General features: G+C 37.5%; 2 protein-coding genes across 2 annotated transcripts in view; one reads left to right on the top strand and one right to left on the bottom strand.

Moving 5' to 3' along the window:
* LOC116267593 (ubiquitin carboxyl-terminal hydrolase 25) overlaps positions 1-4,380 on the top strand; it is a 16,528-nt gene extending 12,148 nt beyond the window's left edge. Inside the window, exons 8-10 of the mRNA XM_031649420.2 lie at positions 3,499-3,620; positions 3,725-3,808; positions 3,966-4,380. Of these exons, the coding sequence (XP_031505280.1) occupies positions 3,499-3,607 (109 nt within the window). The 3' untranslated portion in view covers positions 3,608-3,620; positions 3,725-3,808; positions 3,966-4,380. The remainder of the gene's footprint in view (positions 1-3,498; positions 3,621-3,724; positions 3,809-3,965) is intronic.
* Positions 4,381-4,937: 557 nt separating this feature from the next.
* Positions 4,938-14,254, bottom strand: LOC116267521 (peroxisomal membrane protein 13). Its single transcript, XM_031649281.2, has 5 exons — positions 14,048-14,254; positions 12,076-12,306; positions 11,686-11,984; positions 5,645-5,737; positions 4,938-5,561 (listed from the first exon to the last, which is right to left on the bottom strand). Exons 1-5 carry the CDS (start codon positions 14,094-14,096, stop codon positions 5,346-5,348), a joined length of 888 nt encoding a protein of 295 aa, XP_031505141.1. The 5' UTR covers positions 14,097-14,254; the 3' UTR covers positions 4,938-5,345.
* Positions 14,255-22,996: the final 8,742 nt, after the last annotated feature.

Below are 22,996 nucleotides of genomic sequence, written 5' to 3'. Positions count from 1 at the left end.
TGCAAGTAAAAAAAAAAAAAATAAAGGATCAAGTCAAGTCATTTTCTTTTTACTTTTTAGTTATAATACAGTTTGGATCTGGTTCCGACTCAAACCAGATCCAAACGTACCGGGCCGTACCACCGTACCGGGTACGGCCATACCGGTATGGGTACTCCACCAAAAGAAGTGTACATACAATAATGAAATTTTTTATCTATATAATTAGTATATAACTTGACCTGTCCTACATGAACAAATAAGTTGTCTACAATAATTGGCACATAGCACGACCTATCCTAAGCAGATAAGGTGCTCTAGATTAAAGGAGTGACAGGTGTACACCAATGCAAGATAAGATTGTGCATTTTAGATAACATTATATCATACCATAAGTGCATAACTACAAACATTGTGATGTTTTCAAAAATATCGTTACATTAATGAAAAAATAGAAAAAATACGCAAAAAATTAAAAAATAAGTTTAAAATGGGTTTTTTTCATTTTTTTGTTTTCGTTTTCTGTTTCCCTTTTTTTCTTTTTTTGTTTCATTGTTTTATGTATTACTTATCATTTTTATCTTTTAACAAGATATTGTTATGTCTTCTATTAATTTCTCATTTACTTATTTTTACCTAATATTTTGAATATTTGATTTTTTTTAAAAAACTTCAAGATTTTTCTTAAAGAAACAACTTTGTTTAAAAATATCCAAGAAAAACATTGCTGATAAAAACCCAAGAAGACATTTGTGGCTATATAACATAGATATGAACACTTTCATACAAACATTGTTTTATACACAATTATCACACCTCAAGCCAACTAGTGGGTACTATGTATATGAAAAGTCTCCCAAACAAAAAACGTGAGGCCAAAAGGATGGCATCATCTTCTCTCCCAAAATCGCCCTGTTCTCGAACTTGCACCATGATCATCTGCCTAGTGAGAACCAAAAAAAAAAAAAAAAGGAAAAGATTAATTCAAATCATTAGATAAACTCTGAATGGGGCCTAGCTTCAACAATCTATCATTTAGATAACTTAGACTGATTCCCACTATAGTCAATTTGCATCTATGAGAAAGAGCAACAGATATATGTGCAAAGTGTGACACAGTAATTAGGCAAACACCACTACAATTTCATACAGAACACACATTCCCGACTAGTCCCGAGTAACGGGAGATGGTGACTCTTAAAGGGTGATTAGGACCAGAGGACAATTGTGGTAGCTTACTGCCGATACAGAACGAATCAATGTGAAGTGGTTGGGGATAAACCCATCCATGACTCCAGGACAGAAATGCGAGCTCAATGTAGGCTTCAATAGCAGCAAAACTAGCACTCCCTGCTGTCATATGATGGGGACTGGCTCCTCATGAATAGCCTGAGAGAGAAGCCTAAGGAGTAACCCCATCATATCAAAGGAACAGAATGGAATAGAATCTAACCTCGGGCCCCTGATCTGCCTAGACCCCTTTTATGATGGGCTCAATTGGCATCCAGTCTGTCAGAATATCAGAAACTAACCCTGCCTTAGACCATTGTCTATGCCATCATCATTCTCATGATAAACAATCACACAACAAACAGTCAAGTATCAATCAAATCACACGTATCATATACAACAAAATTAATAGAATTATAATCCTTCATACCATGTATTGCAGTTCGTTCCACTATACAGTATTCTGTACAATCCAGCAATCTCCACAGCTGTCAGCTGAACATGTATGCCAAAAGCTAAAAGCTAGGCAACCTTCATCATAGATTAGAAGCCATAACCATATAGAAGCAGTCAAATTTCAAAGTCTGTGCGCGGCTTAATGTCAGGCAAGGCACATCATGCCCACGACAATCATAACCTAAACTTCTCGTTCAGGCCACGCCTTCCGCGTCCATAAACAAAAATCAAATGCAGTGGTTATTTCCTAAGATAATGCACGTTCGAAGTGGTGTAGGTGATCACAGTGCACCATTCAGCAATTGGTGTCAATTATCTAGTTAATGGCCCATGATTGAACATGGACAAAACTCCCATTTCTACACTCTTGCGTGTTAGACAACCATGGTATCATGGCCACACACCAGAGAGGAGTAAACATACCCATTGGTGCAGGTGGCTGCCTATGGGAACCACCCAATCTCTTAAACTTGTATACTTGTAGTTAGGGTAGACTCTGAAAATCCACAAATTCTAGCTATCCTGCAGTGTCCAACCCTGATGGTATTTGCTATAGCAATGATCCATACTTCGTACATTCAAAGGCGCAAGAAATAACAATCAGTGGCCAGTCATGGCTGGCCACACCTATAGGAGTGGTGCATGCCATTCCTACAAACCCTAACTCAACCCGTCCCCCCTAGATTGGGGCATGACCTAGGGTTTGGGACGTGGGCTCATCAAGAACGAGCATAATTCTCTTGAGTTCTTTTTTGGAATCAATGAATCAAGCATCAATTCTAATGGGTTCTTAAAACCCGACGTCAAAACCCTACTCCCTTGCTCAAAATCTTGGAAACCCTGATCTATCTGAAAAACAACCGAAAAAAACTAGGCCATACTTGAGTTCAAATGCCTCTAACCCTTGCACGCCAGACTCTCCTTGCTCTTCCTTTTCACCCTCTTCTGTTCCTCCTCTCTTCTTCTTCCCTTCTTTCTATACTTCTCTCCCTCTTTCTATCTTTTCTCTTTCTCTTTCCTCAAGGGGGCTCAAGGGGGTCGTTTTGCTGAACCCCCATTTCCCCTATTTAGAATGGTTTAAGGAGGTGGTTGGCAGGGGCCCAGTTGCCCAGTGTGTCCTCTTAAGGTTGATACCCAATAACATGCAATTTTGTTTAATTAATTTACTCCTGACGATTATCTAACTTACATCATTGATTAACTATCTTATTCAGTCACTCAATTTGAATGATTATAATCCTGCTTAACATCCTTTATCCTGTCATTAACAAATTACTAGTCTATCCCTGCATAATTACACCTTTATCCTCATTTTCCTGTAACTCCTTTCATGTCTCTGGATACAACTGGGATTTTACTGAGCTTATGCAATCTCTTTTTCTCCCAAACGGGACCATTAGTTAGCCAAGATCCAGCTCTTTCTACTGGAAAAAAATGTATAAAAAAATGCTGACATGTTAAAGTCAAATTTCAACATTTGCTTTAAAAGGTGCGATGGAAAATAAAACTGGACGCACCACGAAGGCTGGGCATTATACATATATTTAGAAGGGTGATTAAGCAATTTTGTGGTATTTCTTTCCACGTGTTAGAAGAAAGTACCTGTATTTTGATTCTCTTGATATACTTATTGAACATTTTATGATGGTACCAATAATGAGACCAGAAAGTTGAAAGGTTTTACATTGCTGAGTGGAGTTAAGACTGTTAGTCCTTTGAGATTGTCGTGCATCATTTTGTGATGAAAAATATGACGTTGCTTGTTGTCACAGTCCAAATTGTTTTCTTATGGCTGTTCGAATATTTTGATTTCACATCATCATTTCATTGCAGGCCACTTTTGATATCCGATGCCAAGGCAACCTTCAATTCTCAAATTCCACAAGCTCTAAAAGTGCATCTACTTGAACGCATAGAATCATGTATCTCGGGTCAAAAATGAATTTGTTGCCGAGGTTGGCTATCTGTCTTCTTTTTGCTTCTCTCCTTTTCAGTGCCACCTTTAGAAATTCGTTAACTATCCTAGTTTACCTGTTTACACATTTTTGCTTGCTTGCAGTCGGCCAAGGCTTATAGCTATTGATGCGTATGCCTTTTGAAGGACTACATGCAACTAATGCCCGGATAGAGGTGGACATTGCCGGTATTCATCTGTAGCCGATCAAGTTCTTGCATACTTTTTGTTTGTATTGAAATCTTTCTACAGCATTACATTAGTCTGTTTTCTTTTGTTTTTATCCTTTTTAACCCCAAACGCTTCAATATGCTGCTCTCATTGTTGAGTTGTGCCATTTCTGCAGGTCAAGATCGGAGAATATCAATCTTGTTATTCTGAATATTGAATAACAAAGTTGACCATGTGGACCTATCGAGATTAATGATTGCAATTTGTTTTTCTGTGCTTTTCTGCAGTTCCAAAGAGGCGGGAATATGTTTTCAAAAATTTCTTGTAATCATCTGTCAAATATAAATTTTGACGCTGTACAGAGTTCCTTTATTGCACCATCATTCCAGGAGAACAGACAGAGATAAAGTACTGGGGAGGAGAAATGGTAACAAGGGTCGCATGTTTGATTAAATTAAGTATCCAAAATTACATCCGCTTCGGTCAGTACTGGCTGAGTTGAGCAGTTTTGATGTTCACGTTCTTGAACATATTTTCCCATATCCATCGGTTCATCGGGTGGCATTTGAAATGATATTTTAGTTTATCTAGCCTTGCATTGGAAATGATATTTAATTTTCTTATTGCTTGTATTTTCATAGCCCAGATACCCATGCGGCACATGTACACTTGCAACTGGAACCTCAGGGAAAACACGGGTTAGTCGGGTTATGGCGTTGTTATCATACGCCGATCCCATAGTTTGCTTGTTTGGTGATGGTAGGGGCCATTTAGATTATGCTTTAGCTTCTCTAGGTCAACATGATTTACAAAAGAGAATAACCTATTATTCCCTACATGACGAGTTCTATAATAATAGGAACCAGATTTATAGCGAACGAAGAAATGAAGCCATTTCAGAAATGATTTCGTTGATTTATAGGCGCTACGTTATTTTTTAGGGAAAAAGTTCACAGGGTAGATCTTCGGATCTCACGAGACATTGTCCAATAGCTCCTCTTAATTCGTGCATGGGTTTGAAAGATGTCGAAGCAGCGCTATGTTGCTTCCGTGAGTTTAAGTTCAATTCGTGCTTAGAGCACATAATCAAAACGCATAACCTCCGGCAAGGCCAACTTTCCGATAGTGGCAAAACATCGCCAACAAATGATATCACGCCTGCTTACCCGTTTATTTATTATCAGAGAACACCTCCAAAATATAAGGACAAAACAGCGGCCATCAGTGTATCAGGTACATATTATGCTCATATGCGACTACACATACCAAATAAACCAACCACTAGTATTCACTTTACATATCTCACCAATTTAAGAGCAGAAATATATTTGCAGTCATATAGACCCAGACACTTAATGATGCACAAGTGAATCATCATGGTGCTACTGATTCTCTAACATGCTAAAGCGACACACGGAAGGAGCAGGAGAATACCAGCGGCATAGATCTCCTTCCAATTTTGCAGTAGGAAACTGTTCTTGCCAGTACTTTCATAGCTTGGCTGAAAGTGATGGATTTGCTTTTGAATCTGCCCGATCATTCTGCATCAACTCCTTTATCTTGGTTTACTAGCATCATCCTCCCACACATTATCCCATGAGTTCGACGCAGCCTTTGTTCCCTGCATGAGGAGGCCATGTCCTTGGACATCTGGGCCAGGAAGCATGCCGGACCCTGATGGAGGTCGGCTCCTAGGCTTTGTTCTGATCCCAAACAATCGCAATACAAATCTAGCAAGCTCCCCATATAATAAACCCCCACGATCAAATAGCTACACACAAAAGCAAGACAAGCAAAATCAAAACAAGGTCCAATTTCGTTTTCAACCAGTACATTGAAATTCACTTGATTTACCTGCAGAAGTGCTGTCATAAACATATGGAATGCTTGGGTGTTCTGGTCAATAAGGATGGAAATCCGTCCAAAGAACGTAACTACCCCGTGCATCTGAAATAAGAAAATAAAAAACTTTACACTGAAGAAATCCCAGGCTCTAACACTAGTTTCACATGGGCACACATCAAGCAATGAATGATACTTCAAAGTCTGTCACTGCCATTGATTTTAGCTGAGGTGTTTCGTTTTTTCTTTCTATGATTTCTGTCACTCTATGAAATACTTATTTCATAATAGAAGATGAAAAAATGAAGAATTCTGTTGATAGCTCTACAAAAGCAGGAACTGGGACCATACAGGTGCAAGAGTGTAATTGTGAGGGGTGTTCGGCAGGTGAACCTTGATCAAGTTCCAACTGTACCAGTTCAAACACCAAGGCTTCCCATGGTGTTGTCCCTCCAAGGCATAGTGGTTGGCATTCTCAAGGAGTGGCAGAAAACCAAAAGAAAAAAAGAAAGCAGGACCATGCTCGCAAGGCCTATGGTTTTTTGCTAACTGAGATGCCAGGAAATGTTCCATTCCTGGAGTTCCACCTGCTCGATTCGACAGGCTTGGAACACATGGAACACCACATCTGTCATTTGTCGCAATGTAAGCCCCACAAAACACAACGCCCATGAATGCAGTGTTCTGCAATCAAACAACCTCCACAAGCACATTGATAAAGATATAAATGTTCTTGGCAGGCTCACAAAAAACTAGGAAGAACTCCTTCCCACCTTAGTGATAAACTGCTGATAGTTTGCAGTAGGTATTGGACATGAAAATGTAATTCACTACAAAATATGACACATAAAGATTGTGGATGCTTCTTACATGAAGCACAATACATTTGTTAGTGAACAATGCAAAAGTTATGTAGCCAGATAATAACAAGAGAACTATAAAATTCATTTCAACTAGTCCCCAAATTTTAAACAAGTTGTCCATTCAAAGAAGTTTCTAGCACATGAGACCTACCCAGCCACATGTCTATTTAGGTCTAACATTTGTTCGATTGTATTAATATAGAAAATGGAGACAATATGCAAAACTAACAGTTAGACATCATTTTACTAATGAAAGGGAAACTGTATATATTTCTTGCAATATTTTAACAAAATGAGAGAAGTTGAAGAACCACAGCAATCAGAATCATGAATAGCTGAACAACCAGTTGCAAAGGAGAAGTCCAGCTTCTTTACCTATCTTCTTTTCCTCTTGCCCCAAAAGTCTAGGTTTGTGTTAGCTTGCACAAAGAATTGCTGCCTACTGAGTTGAACCATTGCTGCCTACTGAGTTGAACCAGAGACTGGCCTTTTACCAGTTGCTGATCTGACCAGCTAAATTGAACCCCTTAGGTCCGCAAACAACTAGCCAAATGGCACTTAAAATCAAACATAGACCAAATAGGGGGTCAAGTTGAACTGCACTTATCTTTTTATCTTTTCTTTTAACTTTATCATGCTCCCTTGCTCCCTTTGATTCTATTGTCCCTTGTTTCATTCACGTACACAAAAGTTTGGCCGTCCATGTTGTGACTAGTTAAGTAGGCATTGGGCAGTGGGCAAAAAACACCTAAATGAGGTGTTTTCATGTTGTCACTGGTTAACCCTTAAAATTAAACTTTTTTGTGTTTTATTCTATGTTGTTAAGTCGCCAAGCATGAATTAAGCATGAGTCCACACCCGCCTAAGTCTGCCACAAAAATCACAATATATTCGAAAATATCACGATATTTATGATAACAAAATCAAAAAAACAAAAAAAGGCAAAATACCACAATATTTTCAAAGTATTGCCAAAAAATATATATAATGTTTTTATCGCAATAAAAACACAATTTTATCATGATAAAAACGTGATTTTATCATGCTTTTTTTCGTCGCTGTTTAAAACTGCGGTCAAGAAGGAGCATTCTTGGCATTTTTTGAAAAATTTTAAAACTTTAACCTGCGCGTGCTCCATTTCCTTTTAAAAGGGGTAGTTTTTGTAAACGAAAAGTTTTAAAAGGGCAGTTTTGAACTCTTTTCTTCTTTTTAATGGTACAAAGGGAAAAGAGGATTAGGGTTTCCAAGCCCTCTTTTCCCACCTTGATAGGGATTGGGTGTTGCTGTTCTTTAATGAAACCACCTGTGGTAGGTTTTATTTTTTATAGTTTTTTTTTTAAATCTTATTTGTAGATTTCCCTTCACTCCCACCTGGTCTTGTCTTTTAACCATTGTCATATATATTGTGCATGGGTATTATATGGCGAAGTAACCATTGTCATATATATTGTGCATGGGTATTACACGGCGAAGGATTTCTCGAGTATAATACGGCAAAGTTGTATATCTCGAGAATATCTCAGAAAAATCTCAGCAAATTTTTAAAAAATTTAAAACATTTAATAAATCCTGAAAATTGTAAAAAAATAAAGATCAATAAAAATACAAAAAACACGCAAAAACGCTTACAATACACCTTTTTTCACGTTTTTATTTTCTGGCATTTAAAAAAAAAACACGTCTAATTGCCGTTTTATACGGCTGACTTATTTTTCACGTATTTAACACATTTTTTTAAATCAATATGCATTTTTTGTGACAATGTCTTTAACTATCTTTATAGACGAGCAGCAAGCTTTACACCTAGTTCTAAAATAGATTTCAAGTTCTGTTTTTTTTTCAAGGTGTCGCATGTGATTTTTTTATATTTTTTTAAAAATATGCCGAGATTTTCAAAGAAAAATCGTTCCACCAAAAAATACCCGAGAAAAATGTCGCCGATATTTTCCCGAGCACGATATTTGTGGCTATGGTTGACGCTTAGGCTGGCCTAGCCACCAACACGCCTAGTCCATGGGAAAGTAAAAAGTCACCTTCCCTTTCAATTAAAGTTTCTTAATTGAGTACATATTGTTATGTACTTTGTTTTGTATTAATTACGTATTTTTGTGTATTGTTGTGTTGATTATGCTGTTATATGTATATACTATTGGTCACTTAGTCCATTATATAGTATTGTGATACCTCATGCCTGTTATATGTATTCATTTGTATGGTTATATCACGTGCTTATATCATATAGTTATATGTATTGTTAATTTGTTATACTTGTTATATACTTATATGTATATACCATTACACTAAATTGTACTGTAATACAATTAGTTATTCCTGTTATATGTATCGTAATACGTGTTATATGTATATATTGTTATGTACAGTCTGTGATATCAGTTATATAGTATTGCATGAACCTATTATATGTATATACTATTAGTTTGTTATATAAAATGTAGTATTGTGATACATGTTATATGTATTAGTTATAATGGTGATGTACTTATATGTATTGTTACAATTGTGTACTTATATGTATACTATTATGTGCTGTTAGTCTTTTTTATTATCTTATGTCTTTCTTTAAGTAGAGATGGATTAAAGCCTTCTTGCAGATTTACATTCCTTCTTCTAGAGATTAGATTTATTATTATTATTTTTTTTTTGTTCCTTGTATTAGATTACATTTAATGAATAATGTTAAACTTCTTCTATTGATTTTGCATATTCAATGAAGTCAACAATTAATTTTTTATTGTTTAAGTTGATTATGCTTGTTTATATTACTACTCTTCACATTTCAAATATTAGTAATAGTTAATCAAAATAACTTGAGATATTAACATAACTAAAAAATTTTAAAAAAAAGGTCAACTTTTTTGCCTAGGTGCTAGGCACTGCCTATTGCCCAGGCAGGGCCTAGGCACCTTGACAACATAGGTTTTATTTACTAATACATTGATTGAGGTAGACTTTTCTCCAAACCTTTGTGCTCCTTCCCACAAGGCTTTTTCTGGGTTCTGCCACTTAGGCCCACCTAGAGCTTTTATGAACTCTCTCTCTCTCTCTCTCTCTCTCTCTATATATATATATATATATATATATATATATATATATATATAACAAAAAGGATGAAGCATACCTAATGTTTGTGACAGAGACATGAGACCCCTTTTTCACATTGTAAAATAAGACATGCTTGGCCAACAGCAGTTGCTTGCCATTTTCCAATAGGATAAAGTGGAGCTTGTCCAGAATTTCCCTTTCTTGGATTAAATAAATAATTTTACATTTATGAAAATAAGCTTAGAAGTATATATATATATCTAGGGTCATGAGACAACTCTCTGTAAGGAACTTGGGAAAATAGCCCCATAGCTGCGGGAGAAGGGGTGTCTCCTCAAAAAGAGGGCTTTAGTGACCAAGCCTGCACGACTATTTGCCAAAAACATAGGTCTCCGCAAAGTCATAAGACCATGTATGGCGCTGACGCCTACTCAGTGCCAAAGGTCAAAGAAAGTTGGTGACTTGATTATAGGGGCACCGACGACTGAAGAAACGGTGAACAGCGACCGTAACCATAACAGTCTTAAGGTAGCAAAATTCCTAGTCAAGTAAGTTCCAACCCATATGAAAGGTGTAACGATCTAGGCACTGCCTCCAAGAGAAGTTTAGTGAAATAGACATGTTTATGAAGATGCAGATTACCTACACCTGCACAGAAAAACCCTACGAAGCTTTACTGTTTCCTAGGATTGGCTTTGGGCCTTTCCTACACAATACTTATTTCGGCTTTTTGACCCCATATTGTAGGGAGGATCTCGAAAGATACGAAAGATCTCCCTCTAAGTTGTATATATGACTTTCATAAAATATGATTTTCCACATAATTCTATATGTATCTATAAGATCGAGCATGGAATTCCATGACATAAAGTTCTTGTTTGACAATTCAAAACTGGAAGAAGGCTTTTTATATTGGATTTCTCCATCTAGTCTTAGACAGAGAAACCTTTCGGCCTCTCACAACACACCGCTCGATAGAATGCATCAGGCAACCGTGATTGGAAAGAGCTCCAAAGTCCAAAGCACCAGAGTGTGTGTATATAATATATATGTGTGTGTGTGTGTGTGGATTTCTCCGTCCAGGTTCTTCCAGCCTTTCACAGCAGTGTATGGTAGTACGCCATACCTATACCGGCCTCCGTACCTATGTGGCATAGGCCTTGATCAATTATGACTAATCAATCTCCACAGTTTTCCTCATACTTCAATAGCCCACACAAGATTGCAAACTCAATGACATGGAGTTGCAAGAGGCACACAATTGTTAGGTACACACTTGCCAAAGTTTATGACAAGGTCCACATGGACTTCATGACAGAGACCCATCTTTGGCTTTCACCAGCCTGCATGGATCACATTCCTCCCTATGGCCTAAAAATCTTCATCTCATGCCTTCAATTGGACAAGGGTGCAGAAAATTTTTGATTGAAGCAAACAAGTGGATCAAGGTACGGGGAACTACTTACCAAATCTGCTGTTTATGAGGTGAATCACAAAGGAAATCAAAAGTCAGATCGAATGACAATGTGGAGCAATAAACATTTCTCAGTAGCTGGCTGCACTATACTAATCACATAGTGCAAAATGCCTTCCAGTTTATCAGATGTCATGTCTTTGTTTGTCACGATCCGCAAACAACTATATGGAGAAAACATTAGAAAGTTTTTCTGGGCATTAAACAATTTGAAACATAAAATACAAGCTGCCTGCACAAAAAAATTATGCAATAAAAGTTCGTATACTGGTGCTCAATAGATGTTGAAGAAAAGAAGACTTGACAAGTACCAAGAGAATCAGATATAATTCATTTCATGAGCAATTTCACTCACTAGAAAACGATGGGCTTCAATTCGTGTGTTCCTTCAGGGTTGCATTGAAGACAATCATCTCAAGAAACTAGTACAAGCTTGAAAGCTCACATAGATAAAGTACACATACTATCTGAAACAAGCTCTATCTGAAAAGAAGATAAGTTCCTCTAGAACACCAACAAGTTAACCAGTAGCCCAGTCAATTGCAGAATGTACATAGGTGCAGGTCACACGTTGAAATAAGGCTTTGATGACGATGATGATGATGGTCATGATGAAATGCAGAAATGCAATGAATGGGATTTAATTTACTTACAACACGAAGAAAAGAAACCCAAAAGCCTGGAGGTGATGAAGGTGGTCCAAATGGATCATTTGGGTCTTGCTGACCAAAGGGACCACCAACGCCTGTACCGTAACCTCCCATGGGCCCTCCAAATCCACTGTTATACATCCCACCACCAAGAAGTCCTGAACCTCCATATGGACTACCATAGCCTCTGTACATGCTATTACCATAAAGGCCTCCACCATATAGTCCACCACCATATCCACCATATGAACCATACATTCCAGATCCATAATTTGAGTTATAGTTCATACCAGAATTATAACCTGCATTAATCAAGTTTAATAGAACTCAATATGGTGAGAAAACACTCCAATCAGCAAATATAAAATAAAATATTACAGCAAAAATCAGCACCTCCATAGCTATTCCCATAGTTTTGTTGCCATGGCCTCGTTGGTAGAGGCCTCCCAACAGCATCCCTGCTTACAGTGCTACTGCTCTCAGTGCTTGTAACAACTTCCCCAGGTTTAGCTGTACCTGATGCCTCAACCACATCACTTGTTTTGCCAGGGGCTGAAGGTTTGAAAGGAGTGGGGCCAGACAAATTACTCCCACGTTCCCAAGGTTTCGGAGGTGGTAAGCTACCTGCAGCAACATTCAAATTTGTAACGAACACATTTTATGTAAAAGAGAGAGAGAGAGAGTCAAAATGTTCATGTCTGAGACAAACAAACTATTTATGTCACGCTGTTGTTGAAGGGGAAAGGAATCAAGATAGAAGATTTGCTTCATAATAAAGAGTATTCACATGAAGAACGAGAAATGCTTCATAGAGTGAATAAATGAAAGCAACTATTACTGTACTAACTACTAAATGGTCTTTATGTTGTTCACCTAGTACTTTTCGTGCCAATTAACAAAGGTGGAAAGTCAAACGAGTTAAATCCAAGGCTGACTTCTCATTTGTGACATATTTTTAACCATCATTCACCCTTTTCTCGTCTTCCACACTTCATTGTTCGTGGTGGTCAATCAATTCCAGTCACTGACTCCTTTAACTACTTAAGAGAACAGATTTTACACTACCCAGCATCATCTATTGCAGCACCTTTTTGTTCCTGTAATCACTCGTAATAAGACATTGACCTATAATCTAAGAGCTTTTATTCATTTCAAAATTTTCTGTACATGTTATCCAGGCATGGATAAATAAAAAATTTTCTACATGAAATGGAGAAACGCCTAATAGCACAAAATACAATATGCAATTGCAAAATCCTTTGAAGAAGGTCCGCAAGGAGCCCAAAGAATATAGTTTTCCTTAGCAATATAAGCTCGGGTACATAGTTGACAATTTTCAATCTAGTAATAACTAGGTTCATCCGCTAGTTTCACTCTTCGTACGAACAATAACGTTCCAATTACGTTGCTTTTTTTCATTTTCTAAATATAAACAAGGTGATGCTTCTGTTTCTCGTCCATATGTAGATGCCTCGCGATATCTTCCCTTCCCCTTAAACGATTAAAGGGGTGGAGCCTGCTCAACGAAGAACTTAATCCCAAATGAAGAGAAAAGTAGAGGGGAGTCTTACAATCATGACTATCAATGCCCCACATTTTTCCACTCCCTCTCATGTGGTCTGTGAGCCAACTGGGGTAGAAAAACACTAACATCTTCACGTTCCTTATACATAGAAGGTCAAGGAAAAGAAGAGGAAAAGGAAGCGCAAGAAATAGTCACACTTACGTTAGAAAGCATGAGGAACAAATTACAGGAAAGTAGTAGCAATGACAGGAAAAAGGAACCCTCACGTCACCCTAAAACACTAACAGAGGTCAGAATTACAAAAGGTAGACATAGCATCGACTGAAGGACTTACTACAAAGTACAGCAAAAAGAAGCGACAATCGAAAGGATTAAGAGGCCCGCTGTCTAGCCATCATTGAATCCGATAGATTCTTCAACATCCATTACCCCTAAGAAATTATCAAAAGCAACTGATTCCTACATCCTTTCCTTTTAACCCCCGTGAGAATTACAGATCCGGAAAGCTCATATAATCAACAACAATACCATCAGACCCCACAACTCACCCTTGATCGATTTCTATGATCTACAAGTCAGCTCAAGAATTAACACAAAGAAAATAGGACAAAATAACGTCATCCGTCAACCCACCGATATACTTATCGGGTCAATCTATAAATTATGCGGTCGATACAGCTCCTAGAAGAAAAAACGGTCGGTCAATCTTCCAACCATGTCTCCTCAATCAATATAAACCCGCCATGAACGCGAGTACGCAGATCCATAAATCGGGAAATACAACCCGTCGTGGAGGGAGAGAGAGAGAGAGAGAGAGAGAGAGAGAGAGAGAGAGAACACCTCCTGCAGAGGCAGAGGCAGAAGAGGGGAGCGGCGGCTTCGCGTCCATCAGTATCGACAGAAACGCTGATGATAGTTGGCAGCTGGCGACATAAGAGGGAGGGAGGGAGTAGCGATGGAGAGGAAGAGACGGGGCGTCTTCCCCTTCCTCTTTCTCTCTCTCCTCTGCCGTCGTCCCTATATAAGAAAAAGGAAACCGCAGGAGAAAGTGGGTCGGAGAAACGGCACGCGCGCGTCCGGACTCATCCCTTCCCTTTTGTCAATAGCTCCGGTTCGGGTCGGTGACCCGATGTACTAGAACCCGTTTATACTATTCGTTCGATTACGACTCAGCAATCAGCATGGATTCCCATCAAATTATATATATTTTATTATATTGGGTAACATTGTCACGACCCAAATTACTTTTTAAAACCAGACCTTTTGTTTTTTCTTTCCCAGACAGGAGGGCAGAAAAAATTGTTTTCATTGAACACAAAAAACAATTGTAAAGTTGTACGCACCTAGTTTGGGAAGATGTTGCAGGCAACAGGAGGCATGATGACATGACCAACGGTCAAACATTTCCAACTCAATGCTTTCCTTTAAAATTGATTGAGAAGCATTTCTTTCAAAACCAGAGTTTTGGTTGGTGGCATGGTGGATGACTTGCCAATCCCTTTTAGAAATCTGAGTTTGGGAGTCTGAGAACGTTCCTAGCTTGTATTTTTAGGGGGCATTTGATGGTTTGGAATTTTGTTAATGAAATTGCAGAATCACAATTTCTCTTTAAATTGGAATGGAATCAAAATTCTAAGTTTTAGTTTCTTAATTTTGGAAACAAAATACCATGTTTGTTTAATAATTATATAATTTCTTAAAAAATGAGCATTTTGATTCTAAATATATCAAACTCCCCCTAAAGAAAACGTGATAATGGATTTCCGTTGTTGTGCATGTCCAGTACTCCCGATAAGTAAGCTAGAAGGACAGAGGTAACTATGTTCTGCCTAGCTTATTGCTCACAAGCTAGAAACTTAGCATGACCTTACTCAGCCAGGTCTAGTTGCAAACAGTGACCATAGTGTAAAGATTCTTCGGTGTTTGCATCAAACAATTGGCCACCAAATCCCGCACACAAGAAAGTCGACTAACACCTATGTCTAACTGTGCCACCAAGGTCTTACTTTGGATCCCATAGATTTATGGCTAGCCAGGCTAGGGGTTGCTAACGCATTGACGTGCTCAACACACACCCACCTTAAACGAGCTAGTACTAACTACTTGTATCACCTCATTATGCAATCATCATGGCAGAGTTTTGGCTAGCGTATTCAAGGCTCTCTATTGTCGACAAGTGCTCGAGCCAGCAACAGCTAGCATTAGTCTAACCAAGTTAGTTATTCATTACTAAAGTTCACTGTGGCTCGATGCTAATCTAGGCTCTTTGGGTCGAGGGATACACCCTTTTATTGGGTTGCTAGAGGAATAACTGTTCACCTTGTGGTGTAACTCCCCCAGTGTTCTTTCATTGTTGCACCTAATAGTTCTTCATTCATTAATATCATAGAGTCTCAATACACAAAGACCTGGACTAGAGCATACGTATAACTACTCAAAAAACTTACCAATATGCCTTCTCGAGTGCCCTGTCCTTATTTCCAATAGCAAGTTTCTCCATTTGGCAATCTAACGTTTCTCCTTAATTTGGTGAAGACTTCTATGGTGGCCTATTGTGACCCATGCACATGTGTGGATGTTGTGGGACCGGCCAAGGTATCATAACACATTGCAAATTGGGAAAGTGTTTGGTGGATGGTGCAACCCCTTATCAGCTCAGTTGGCTTATAGTTGGACCCATGCAGGCATGGCCTAATTAGGTAGCCATATACATGGATCCCTGCTAAGGATGGATGTGCACGAACTAGGTCAAAGGCTGCACCTGGTTGAAATCTCCAGCCCTCTCCTAGGCTACTTTTTGTTGTGCAAGTGCAATTTGGAACTTCGGATGCCCTTAAGCAGTGCGGGCATATGTTTGCTTTGTCTGCATGGGATAGCACTTGAAGCCCATGTCCGCTACATTGCCAATTCAGTATTTGCTCGTTCAGTTTGAGCGAATCTCCTTTTGTCCATTCATTGCCATCATGAGAATGTTTAATCCACCTTTAAAACATGACGATAGTGCAGATGGTTTCAATCTTTCATGAACAAAATATTGATCACTTGCCCATTTTAGATATTTGTCCACATTTGTCAACATTTCATGTATTAATTATACACGTCAACAGACATTATTCATTCATTCTTTCATGCAGTCATACTATTGGCATTCATCATGTCATACTTTATGTCAAAACAATAGTTTCATCAGTCATACTTCATATCAAAACAGTAATGGCACTTCTGTCCATGCATCACCTATTGGTGATAATGATTTGTAATAATTCATGTTTTGCTCATTAGAAGTTTGTTTTTCCATGCATCGCCCACCTGTTCTCATGCATCATTGAGTGGGTAGATTCATAAATCATCATGTATACTCTCGTCAATAGATATTGATTCCTCTGTCTTTTTATGCACTGCTAGCGCATACAAATTCATCACCTATTGAATAGTTCCATAGGCCATTGCCCATGAAAAACCAATAATTGCACTCTTTTTTCCGTGCATAAGCTTTTGATGATCATGTGAACAATCATTCACATTTATAAAATTAAAAGTTCATTTTCTCATGCATCGCCCAACTATTTCTTATTTATCGTTAAATGTACAGCTTCATCGATCATCTCTCACACCCTTTTCATATACATTAATGTTCATTTTTTCATGCGTCACCTGACAAATCGCATTCATCACTGACTGAATGATGCAACCGATTGCTTGTAACAAATGATAAAGCTGTGCTCTTCTATCTAGTTATCAGCATTTGATGATCATGTTGAGCAATTGTTCATGTATGTCAACTTTTCATGCACCAGCCTTTGAAGTCACTGAATTTATAAAGTTTCACATCCTCTTGCACCAACTACGAAATTGCATTATTTTACACGCAATATGTGGTTGACTTAAAAATCTCAAAGAAAATCTTTCAACAAACTTATAACTTGCATAACTGGAGCATTCTATTTCCTCAATTGGCTTGCTATCAACAATGGTAACAGTTTTAAATCTTGCAATAGTGCATATGGTTTCCTCCCTTTATGGAATTCTGGTTCATAAAAACCTTTGTTTTTTCACTCATTTATGATTCATCATAACCTTTACCATTCACTAGACATGGTTTAATAATGACCCCTCATTTACTCTATTATGGTTTATAACAAATCATGCTGCAAAGGGGAGGAGCACTGCGATGTGATGAGGAGAGCTGTGCCATGGAGAACGAGTGCTTTTGTGACCACATCATTGAAGCAGTGTCTTTTGTGACCACATCATGGAATGACTTGCTAGTTGCTCGACCTTTAACCTTGCTCTCAGCCTCAGTATTAATTTCAGAGGGAGGTATGTCATCATCAACACACTTCTGCAGATAAAAGAAGAGATGGACATTGTTAGGCATAAAGCACCAAAAAAATGAAACTTAACCAGTCAAATTGAATTTTAATATCTAAGCCAATTTTTCATCATTTATCTTTTTAGTATAGTTAAGAGGTATTATGACTTATGTTGTTGCCAGAGAACACGAGTTGCTTATTTCCTCTTTATAAGCAGGAGCATGATAATGAACTCTGTAAAGTAAATTAATTGTAGTGTTGCATATATGTTGATTCTTCATAATGTATCCTTTTCTTTGTCACTGAGTTTTCTCCCTCAAGTTACTAGTACCCCCTTCCTTCTCGGCTATACCTTGAATATAGTATGTATAGAACTATATAAATTTTTGTGTCTTGTGTTTATGTTATCACTTATAAAATTGCTCATTTGTTTCTGCTTAAACTTACAGCTTGCAATTTTTTCCTTATACATCAGCATTCATGGAAGTAAAAGAAAAAAGAGGTCATATTATAGTGCATTTTCTGAGATTTTTTTTTCTCCCATTTACATGTTGTTGGCAGACTTTATGTGTCATTTTCTTCAGTTGCTCTTGTAAATTTAAAGTGGATATCTCATGTTATTGGAAGATACTCACAGCTTCATTATCTTCTTTGAAATAGAATGAGTGCTAGAACGACTATGGTAGAATCACTTGGTCGCATTAAAAGGATCAAAATACAATGAAGAGGTTTGCCATTCAAAACTGGACTTCTCTTTAGATTCTGGAAACATATTTATGTGAAAGAGACCAAAAAATTTTCTCCGTTAACTTTTATTTACATAACTTATTGGCTATTGACTGTTGAATCTGAATGTTCAAGTGCATTCCATTATAATGTAACTAAATAATGTTTGAATTGTTTTAGATTTTCCATTTCTGAGGAGGCTATTCTTAGCAAAGGTCATTAGGGTCCAATCCTTCAAGGATATATGTGATTTTCTGAAAATGTCAAAGTTTGGTATGCATTTAGGTTCAACGCAAAATCTAACCTATTGACACCCCTAAAACAAAGTCCAAAAGGCACCACTAACAACTTGAACATGAATGAAAAGACAAGTCCAAAGAAACCTCTCAAACATCCTTTATGTGTTTATACTGAAGATGAAGATCGTTCAAAGAAGAGTAAGGCATATATGGTTAACTTTTTGCAATTAGGAAAATATGAAAGATATGAAAGATGGGCTGGAGCTACTCCTAGAGGGCTTTTGAATTGTGGGAACAGGTGTTGTGCAATCTTATTAAAGGGATATTTTACTACTTGCCTTAGTTTAGTCTATTTTAAGTTTGGAAGTTACCTCTGGTGGTCTTCAATGGAGGATATACCTGCTTACTTTGAGTTTATATTTCATGCATTATAAGAAAAATCATTTGGTTCATTTTTCTCAATGTTTCTCATCTAACTACATTGTACCTTGCAGTTGCTATGCCAATGCCATTTTGTAGTGCCTAACCTACACAAAGCCCCTTATCACTTATCTACTTTAGACTATTCTCCTTATTGTCTAAAATATTGATTTTTGTGTTTGTCTTCTTCCCTTTCATAGCACTATTAAGGATAATCATTTTCGTTCAAGTTGTTTTACTAGAGCTGTTTTTTGTGTGTGACGTTGTTTATGTTCAGGCTTCTAATTGCTTCCATGCAATCCATAAGCCTTTCTGGTTTTGGTGGTGAGAAGAATGTTGATACCAGATTGCAAGAGACAACATTCATTCATAAGACTTTTGGTGGTCGTTTTAGATTAAAGGTGATCTAGTTACATTTTTGAAAGTCATTTCTTGGTCCTGTTGCTTTAGGTTTTATTTTTACCCTTCGTAACATTATGAATTTTCCCTTGATAAATGTTTCTTGTCTTTTCATTATGATTGTCAGGTAAAGTGTTTAAAATGTTCATTATGATTGGAAGAATCAACTGCAACATTCTTTCAACAGACTTTTGGTGTTCAACTTTTGATATGATGGCTCATTTGGATTTTTTCTTCGCCTTTCTTGTTGCCAGGGTTATAGCGAGATGTCCCTAGCCTATAAGCCATCTCATGCTGATGCAACGTATGATTTTAGATATGGTGTCAGATCCGTGCCGGTTTCTCTTCCTCCTACTGCAGCTATTTGATAGAACCTAATGATTCTTCCACTATTATTGAAGCTTCATGGAAATGCAGGGTGGTGGTAGGATTTAAAATAATTTTAGCCATCTGGTTTCTAGCTGATCACTTTTGGTACTCTCTCTCTCTCTTTCTCTGTATCTCGATGCGACAAGTCACTGCACAATCTTCCTATAGCAAAACAGCTCAATCTGTCTCTTTGGTTGGTTGACTGCAATTTCATGGAAGCAATGACTCATCTGCTCTTTTTTAGGTTAGAACGAGTCCCTCCTTCTTCTTTGTTTGGCAGTTGTTCTATTGTTATTCTTCATTAACTTTCTGAGTTGTTTTTTCTAGTGGCATTTAACAGGAAAAGAAACAAAAAGGAAGTGAAGATAATGGGTTGTGACACGTTAGATCTCCATGGATACAGTCACAAAAGTCACAAAATTGGAGATGGATCCAACCCCTAAATTGAAGAATCTGAGCTTCTTAGAGTTGGGTTTCATGCTAAAACCAAGTCTTTTATGTGATTTTATTGTTAGCAATAGATTTATCAAGAACTCCAAACAACAATAGTCTAAACACTAGAGAACAATGAATTCCAAATTACTCTGAAAATTTTGATAGGATTTAAAATATTTGATGCATTCAAACAATATCTATGTATCGTATGTTTTTGTAGGTTTTGAGCTCAATGGTCAATTGCCTATAGTTGCTGAAAAATGTGCTTCTTGGATTACGCAGTGGCTTCTTGAAGGATTTTCAGATTTATTTAGTTCATTCACATATGACTGCATCTTTAGGATTGAGGTGGAGTTGAAGCAAAACAAGGTGAGCCCGTTAAAATTAAAGCTGCTGCTTCCATTGTCTCGGCTATATTTAATGTTGAGCACTTAATGAAAAGAGGGAAAAATAGACTGCAACTGTTAAGCTTTGGAGAAATCAAAGCCCAGTTTCACTTTCATACATGTTTTATGTTTTTTGTGCAGCAAGGCACATCAGGGTGTTCATATTTGTGTGCAAGGAGCCGAGCCCGCGAAGCACTGAAGATGGGGATCGCTGCAGCTATGCTGATGTAATCGCTACCATGCACGAAGGCTGCATCTGCGTTACATAATTAATAGCACAAGGGGTGGAGTGGAAAGGATATTTTTAGTAGTTGTACTGATTCCAAGTGGCTGATATTCATTTTAAGGATACTGTTTTAGATAACGTAGTTTGCACAAGTTATTTTTGGTTTCTTGCGAACAAGATGAGATGTACTTGAGGTTGACGGGCCATGATGTAGCTTGCATCATTGAATGAGATGTATTACTTATTTCTGTGTTAACTCTTAATATATATATATATATATATATATATATATATATAACAAAAGATAAATTAATCAGTAGCTATGTTTTTATACATGGCTAATACATGAAAACCTGTGGCTGTTGTAAATAATGGCTACAGTCAAAACCGTTGTTAATGATCCAAGTAAACCACGGCTAGTGGATGCAACAGCCATAGCCAGAACGATGGCAATTGGTCAGTTGCCACAACGGCTGTTGCCACGGTTACTTAACTCAACAGCCATGAGCAAGACCATGCTCAAGGTATTGTCAGCCACGGTTTATGACTTTATTAGCCATGGTTTTGACCAGGACTAATAACCTCCTTTGTTGTAGCGGAAAGGGCGTTGGGAAGATGGGAGGAAGGGGGTTCCCTTCCCCCACATAACCAAATAAGAAATAAAAAAAAAGTCAAATGAGAGGCATCCGATCAGAAAGATGGATGGCTCTCATTTGATGTCTCAAAATGTCACTTAAAATGAGACTCACGGTTCTCTCTCTCTCTCTCTCTCTCTATATATATATATATATATATATATATATATATATATATATATACACTAAGTTAATTAATCATTTACATTAGTTTATAAATTTCTTAATTAGGTTAGTTGTCAAAATTTTGAACAAATCCACCCAAATAGGTGGCGAGAATGGGAGAGTCCTTTAAATGATGTCACCCCACCAAATGGTTCCCAAGGAATAGGCAAGTCCCTTTTATCCTGGTTATGCTTCGATCAATTTTTAACTTTGCTAAATTCATCAACCGATTAGATTTTTAAATCGATCGATTTATCTTCCTCAATTCCTTTTGCTGATTTTAGCAAGTTGTTATTGCCTCAAGACAATACATAGCTGCCGAGATTTGAAAGAGCATTTTGAAAACCGTCCAGAAACTTGTCAAAACCACAATATGCATTAATGGCATGAACTTACTTCATACATTATGAAATATAATTTTTTCGAACTAAAACACGATGCAAAATGGACACGTTGATGGAGTTTTCACATTTGGCAACAAGGCTTCATTGAGTTAATTGATTAAAATAAAATCTCTTTTTCTTCAACTTCCTCCCAAACCAACGTCACCAAGTACAATCTGTTTCATCAACGTGGAGGTTTACCAAATGCAAGCCACAGACTGCTGTCACATGTAGGGAGTTTCCCAAATCATGTCGGGCCATGGAGCTCGTTCTCAATTCCGGAAACAGTGGAGGTGTGGCCGGATTCTGTTAGGAATTCCAGCCATGCATGATGAAATGCATGAAAAACAGTAATTTGCCTAAATGCGATGAGATGTCCATGCAATTGATTCGTCTAAAATGATTATATGTCAAACTGAAACTAACACCAAAATCAACAGACCAAATAAATAAAAACTCGTTTGACTAAATTAATTCATTAAAACAAGGACTCTAGCCGGCTGCTACCTTGATAAACCGACAGCAAAAATGCTAAAAAAAATCAAGACCTATCGGCCCCACTTAAATTGCAGCATGAAAGTGAATCACTAGGAGCCAAACTCAACAAAAGCAAATCACCGGTTCTCCAAATCAGAAATTCAAGAAGGAAAAGTTCAGACTATGTACGTTAATAATGCCTTAAGAGAAAGAGGGTTGAGGAGCGGCAACAATAATGACATCGGCCGCCGTCATTCCTATTTCTTCATATATTTTACACACACACACATATATATATATATATATATATATAGTACTGCACATATAAAATGAGGCTAATTTATTCCTAAATCATGCTGGAAATTATAGTAAAACAGAAAATGAAGGAAATACCACCGATTGACTAAAACCACAAACCCACGCAAAAACTTACCTCAACAATTGTTAAAACACGAAGGAACAAGAAATTAAACATGCTGGACAATGTAGAAAACAAAAATATAGGAGAAACTAAAATAAAACTCTAGACTATCTAGAAGAGGAGATAAAAAGAGCACTTACTGGTTCAGTGCTCTGACGAATGTAGGGGAGATATGATCATTACACAATTATATGA

The sequence above is a fragment of the Nymphaea colorata genome, chromosome 14 (assembly GCF_008831285.2).
Source record: "Nymphaea colorata isolate Beijing-Zhang1983 chromosome 14, ASM883128v2, whole genome shotgun sequence".
Lineage (NCBI taxonomy): Eukaryota > Viridiplantae > Streptophyta > Magnoliopsida > Nymphaeales > Nymphaeaceae > Nymphaea > Nymphaea colorata.
Note: the sequence above shows the minus strand (reverse complement) of the source record. Positions and strands in the feature narration are given on the sequence as shown.